Source organism: Vicia villosa, linkage group LG5 (assembly GCF_029867415.1).
Source record: "Vicia villosa cultivar HV-30 ecotype Madison, WI linkage group LG5, Vvil1.0, whole genome shotgun sequence".
Classification (NCBI taxonomy): Eukaryota; Viridiplantae; Streptophyta; class Magnoliopsida; order Fabales; family Fabaceae; genus Vicia; species Vicia villosa.
Genome location: NC_081184.1, coordinates 132,574,594 through 132,581,531, shown reverse-complemented (window position 1 = coordinate 132,581,531; position 6,938 = coordinate 132,574,594). Strand labels below are relative to the sequence as shown.

The following is a 6,938-nucleotide window of genomic DNA, read 5'->3' as shown; positions in this document are numbered from 1 at the left end:
TTAAATTTTGTAAAAATAAATTAGTTGGACATATGATCATATTTAATTCCTTTGCAGGTATAATTTATTTATACGAAAAGTTATTCTAACTTAAAAATAGAAATCATAGTTTTTTGTTTTAAAATACATTAAATATAATTTTAGCTTCAAATCACTTTTAACCTAAATCATTTTACTATAAATTAATTTTTATCACTATAAAATCAAGCACACTCTCAATTTACTCTTGTCTAATCGTTAGAGTTTTGAGTTCAAAAAGAAAAAGAAATCCAATTAACAACAAAATAACCAAAGTCAGCTATTTAAAAGTGCATTTCTATACCAAACAATAGATCACACTTTCAACCTTTTCCTACTCATAATTATGTTGCAACTTGCATTCTTTTTACACAAATTTGTAAAGTGTTATTAGATGCATAATGATCAAAATTCAATGATGAGACCGACTTCCCACATTATTGTACTACCTTCACACACCACTATCACTTCCTATGCTTTATTGTCCTAGATTCTAAATTAATTAAACTTTGCAATCACTTTTACAACTAGATCATGAAGTGGGTCTCTGAAATTCTGCACCTTATCTTTCTCAAAAAGAGGAACCAAAAATAGAAAAGGAAGAAAAAGAATCTTGGAGTTTATTGAGAAAGGAGTGAGTGGGGTTCCTTATACCTACTAAAAAGAAAATATATATCATTCTTGTGCCATTTGAAAACTAGGGTTGGCAAATGATATGGCAATACAAAATATATTAGCTGTTACAAATATCTAATTCAAGAAAAAAAAACCTAGATTTAAAAAAAAAGAAGTAAATTAATTATGACAAACAAGGTTTTAAACAACACTTTTATCTTAGACAACACTTTACAGTCTATTTTGGGGATATAGATCGTCTCCAACAACTGGATGGTGCAGCTCAATCACAACCATTTATTTCTATCTAACATATACTATCATTAACATTAATTAATAAATGAATGACTTATATTGAAATAGGACAGAAAACATAGGAGAGGGAGTAGGAGTGGATCCATTTTCCTATTTTGATGATATTGTAAATATAAACGTTATAAAAACATTTAAGTTTATTAAAGATAGGATTTGGAGGAAAATTAATTCCTGGAGTAGTAGAAGCTTATCTCAAGCACGGAGGGAAACCATGATTAAATCTGTGTTACAGTCTATTCCGACTTATATGATGAGCCTTTTTCTTCTTCCTTCTACTTTATTATATGAGATTGAAAAGATGATGAACTCGTTTTGGTGGGGAAATAAAAGAGATAGAGCTAGAGGCATTCACTGGTTTTCGTGGGATCGCTTATCTATGCCAAAAGATGTAAGGGGTATGGGGTTCAAGAATTGCAGTGCTTTCAACTATGCGATGCTAAGCAAACAGGCTTGGAGAATTATGGCTAATCCTGATACTCTTGTCTCTCGTCTTTATAAAGCCAGGTACTTTCCTAATACTGATTATCTTAACTTTAATATTGGCCATAATCCCAGTTATGTATGGCGAAGTATTTGGAGTTCCAAATTTGTGATGAAGGGAGGTCTCAAATGGAGTATAGGATCAGGAGAGAATATTTCGGTTTGAAATCAAAATTGGATTTTTGATGGCACTTCTCTAGAAAACCCGTGGCCACATAACTTGCTTGTGAGTAATCTTAAAGTCTCGAATTTGTTGATTCCAAATGGTAAACAATGGAATCATGCGTTGGTCTTGTCACTAGTAGGCGAAGAGATTGCGCAAAAGGTGCAAAACACATCGCTTTTTGTTCCGGTCCGAGATGACATATTGCATTGGAGGTGTGAAAAAGATGGAAAATTCTCGGTTCGTAGTGCTTATCGTTATTGCATCAATGAAGCTATTGATACTTCTCATCTTAGAATTAATGAAAGATGGAATTTGTTATGGAATATTAAAACTCCCCCAGAGTTAAGAATTTTTTGTGGCGGTTATGTCGAGATTGTGTGCCTACTAGACGGAGACTTTTGGATAAAGGGATCTCTTATCCAGCTATCTGTGTTGGTTGTAGTAATAATGAGGAAAACTCCTACCATCTATTCCTCCAGTGTCCCAAAAGTATCGAGTGTTGGACTAAAGTGGGGCTATGGCCTATGTTGCAACAATGTAGTAATAATGGAGGGACATTTGCTTCTGTAATTTTTCTTTTTTGCAGGTTTCAAATCATGACCATCAATCTATGCTCTCCGTCATTCTATGGAGCATTTGGAAAGGGAGAAATAATCATATTTGGAATTCCGCAGAAGAACCGACAGATGTAATATGTCAGCGAGCGGCTCAACTATTGGCTGGATGGAAAGATGCTCAGCAATATCGCCTAAACAGTGAGATTAACATTCCTCCGTCAATTGTTACTAGGTGGTGCAAACCATCGACTGGACGTCTCAAGTGTAATATTGATGCATCCTTCTCCCATAATTAGGCATCGGTGTCTGTATTAGAAATGATGCTGGTCAGTTTATTGCAGCCCGAACAGAATGGTTTTCACCATGTACTAATGTGGCTATTGGAGAAGCTATAGGCCTTTTGACAGCAATAAAGTGGGTAATTAATCTGGGCTTCGATAATGTGGATTTTGAATTAGATGCAAAACAAGTGGTTGATAATGTGTATTCTGTGAAGCCAAACGACTCGGATTTCGGAGCTATTATCGACGATTGTAAAAGGTTGATTACTCTCTTCTTTAGGAACTCTCATGTTAAGTTCGTTAGAAGACAAGTCAATGAGGTTGCTCATGCTCTTGCACGGGTAACTCCATTCCTAGCTAGTTTTCACAATTTTACTGATATTCCAACATGTATTCAGAATATTATTATTAATGAAATGATATAGTCTTTTCTTGTAAAAAAAAAAACATTGTTCTAAACTACATTTAGACTTAACTTTATTAGTTAAAATGATGTTATAGATAATTTTAGAAAAATCTTGCTTTTATTAAGGGTTGTTTTATGTAAAATTAAAAAAAAAAAATTTACATAAAAATGCTTTCATAAGTCTCATATCCACAACACTTTCTTTAAAAAAAGAGTTTAGTATATGTCTATTAAACAAGTTTTATGTTTATTACCATTATCATGTTGAATCTTTAGACAATACTTTTTAAAAGAATTAAGTGTTGTTATATATTTATAATTTTATATAAACGATAGATTCAATGATGCATGGATAGAATTTGATTCACAACGCCAGAAACTTTTTTAAAGGACAAATGTATTCATTGATGGATGAATTCACCATCATGAAACACTTTTATATCAATTTTTAACCACTTATGCCCCTTGCATTAAACAAATCAATTGAAAATGTCCACAACTACATTGAATTAAATGTCATAGATATGGGCATCTTAGGGAAACTCTTGTTTTTAACATGTGGATGAGTGTTTTGTGATTCATTGAGAACCTACTTAAGTGCATTCTCAAAAAATTTGAATATTGTGACCTCTTTTTTAAGTTGAATTAACAAGTATCATTCTAGTTATAGATTTCATTTTTTTTCTTCTTATCATCACTCGTATAATCCGATTTGGGGATTACTTCTGGCATCAAGTGGGTTAGCCCCCTTCCGATCGTAGTTGTGAGCAGGGCCGGTCCTTTGAATTTGGGTGCCCTGGGCGAATTAAAAGAGTGGTGTTCTAAATTTTTTTTTAACAATAAATACATAAGGATAAAAGAAATAATTGGATAAAAACACATTTTCATTTGACATTGTGCAAAATGAATACAAGTATGGATCTTTGAATCAATGTTGATACTACATCAAAACATAAATCACTATAAAGAGACTTATTCTTCTTCTTCTTGATCCGATCTTTTTTTCTATAAAAAAGTTTACCAAACCTTTAAAATTATTTAAATATCATCCTCTTAGTATTTTTTATTGCAAAATCATTAATAATTTGCTCATACTCAAGGTTCTTCAAAAAATTATTTTCAATTGAAATCAACGCAAGACTATTTAATCTATTTTGTGACATAGTAGATCTTAAATAAGATTTTAATAATTTATTTCAGAAAAACTTCTTTCAGCAGATGCAACACTGATAAGAATAGTCAATATTATTCTATAAGTTATGTGTGCATTAGGAAAACAATTAAAAGTATTTAAAGAACTCAATATAATATAGTTTGATTTTGATTCAATTGTTAAAAAATTTCTAATAACTTTAAATTCTTCAAACAAAATTCCACCATCAAGATCAAGAGAATCGTCATGTTCTAAACAACTTTCACGATGTTTACAACATGCTTTCAAGTCCCTACTAGATAATGATATAGGCCTTTCAATACTAAACAAGAATTCAAAAATATTTTCATATGTGCTATACTGCTCAAATCTTCTATCAAGTGAATCAATTGTTTGATCTACAATATATAAGAAATAGTTATTTCGGAAAGACTCTTCAGGAAACTCAAGATTCAGTTGCGTGAGTTGAGACGGATTTTCATCATAGTGTTGTTTTTAGGGGATTTTCATCATAATATTAATTGATTTTATTTTGGGGGAAGTAATTGATTTTATTCTACTTTATATTTTATTTATGGGAAATTACATTCTTTTATTAATTTTGACATTGTAGTGCCCCTATCATTTTCTTATTCAGTTTTTTCAAATATAAAATTCTAGCAAGTATTTTTATATTAGGGGTAAAAAAAAAGTTTGGTGCCCCTAAAATTATGGGGCCCTGGGCTCCCGCCCCACGAGCCCGTGCTCAGGGCCACCCCTGGTTGTGAGGATCAAACTCTGGTCTTCCCTACCAAGTCCAGTGTCAATCACCACTAAACCAACTAACGATTCATTTTTAAAAAGGATGAAATTGTCTTTGGCTTGAAAATGATTAACTACTTGTTATAAGACACGGCGCACTAGCTTCTATCAAAAAAAGAAAATATGCCTTCATACCATTAATTCCTTCTGTTTCAAGTTGTATTATATTTACCGCAAAGACAATAATTATATTGATCAATTAGCAAATGCAAATTATTACATTCAAGGTGAGATATGATGAGACTCAATTCCAAATTGTTTGAAAGAATAGTTTCATCAGGGATATATTTGATCTACCTAATTTTTATTATTGTTAATTGTTAATTTTTTTTTATTGGTTAAGTTCTTGTCCCCCATTTTTCTATTTGTATTTTTTTTCACTTTTGCAATTTGGTCATTAAATATATTGAAATTGGAAAAGTATCTATGAATGTGTATGTTAGGATTTTTTTAAGGATAAAATTTTCAAGGCTAGAAATTAAATTTTGGGATGTTTGTAGGACTCAATAACTTATTTAATCCTAAATAAATATAGTAACTGGACTGATGAACTGCACTATATATATATACATTGAGCCAGCTAGTTCATGGTGGTGAGTATGTTATTGTACTGGTGGATGTAATTAGTGAGGGTCCATTGGGCCTAGCACAACAACTCTTCATTTTGAGTTTTACATATGCTCAAACTTGCTTACTTTTAAAAAGGAGAGCCACTAGAATTTGAGTATTTTATTTGCCGCCCCTCAAATTATATTTGGCATTCTTGGTGAAATGGAAATAATTTTTTTAACGAAATTTTTGGTAAGTTACAATTAATTTTTGAAATTTTGAAATTTGTGGTAAAATGTTGTAAATTTCAAAATTTGTGGTAAAATCTTGTAAATTTCGAAAATCTTGCAAATTTCAGAATTGCAGGTAAAATTTTTCAAAAATTTTAAAATTTTCGGTAAAATCTATTGGAAATTTCAAATTTTCTGGTAAAATTCCAAAAATTTTAAAATTTCTGGGAGATCTACTCGAATTTCAAAATTTATGGTAAAATCTTCCGAAAATTTCAAGTAAAAACCTCACTTTTTAAAAAAATTTCCGATATCGCCTTTGTTGGAAACTTTGAACAAGGTTAATTTGATCTTTTAATACACTTTAGAGGAATGTCAGGTATAAGTGTGAGGGTAACAAGTTAAATGCTCCTAGAATCTAGAGGGATGAAATTAAGGATCATATATTTCAAGCCATTTAACCCTTATCTTTATGCCTTTAAATGTGTCTCAACACTTTCTTTGTCTCTTTTATTTGCAAAATCATTTGGGTGACTCATTCTGAGTAGGAGTGGCAAAACGGGCCGTGGCTCGTCATGTCGGTCCACGCACCCGCCAAAAAAATGGTGGATTGAATTGGAATTTTGGGCCCGCCGTCCAGCAAAGTCCGCCCCGCCAAAATTCGTCGTCCGCCAAAGCTCGCCGCCTGTTAAAGCACGCTCTGCCTATTCGTTTAGTTCGTTCCGCCTTAAAACCGCTCTTTTTTTAGTTAATTCTAGTAATTCAAATTCTTGATGGTTTTATTTTATACATTTATTTGTCAATATATGTAATATTTTTTTAAGTAAAATTTGTTAAAAAGATGTTTTATAAAAAATTGTTCTAAAAGTAAGTGAAAAATTTAATTGAAAGGTAAAAACAACCTATTAATCAATTAAAAAAAATGAAAAATAAAATAAAATAGACGGACAAGTCTGCTGTCCGCCAACTCACCATCTGGGCGGAACAACCTAGATTTTTGTGCTCATTTCCACTTGACGAGTTTGCCTGTTCCATTTTTTTTTGCGGGCATAAAATAGGGTTGGGCTGAGCAAACGGTCCATTTTGTCACCCTATTATTAGGTCCGGAAAGTATCTCTTCATCAGGCCCGGCCCTGTGCCTGTGCAAACAGTGCCACAGCACACAAGGCCTCAAAAATGATAGGGCCCCATATTTTTGTTTAATATATTCAACGTTGTATATATTAAAGTTTGTTAAAGATAATGTAAATTGTTTAGATAAAGCAGTATTTGGAAAACCTTCTGGAAGCAAATTGTGCGGTCTTTTCTGTGATCACCTTTTAAATTTATTTCACAAAGTTCATTTTTATGGCATGTAATAAAACCAG

At 32.0% G+C, this 6,938-nt stretch overlaps 1 protein-coding gene across 1 annotated transcript; it reads left to right on the top strand.

The window, feature by feature from the left end:
* Positions 1-1,159: 1,159 nt before the first annotated feature.
* On the top strand, positions 1,160-2,857 carry LOC131605473 (uncharacterized). Its single transcript, XM_058877822.1, has 4 exons — positions 1,160-1,517; positions 1,629-2,083; positions 2,181-2,349; positions 2,448-2,857. The coding sequence occupies exons 1-4, from the start codon at positions 1,160-1,162 to the stop codon at positions 2,855-2,857; spliced, it is 1,392 nt and encodes a 463-aa protein (XP_058733805.1).
* Positions 2,858-6,938: the final 4,081 nt, after the last annotated feature.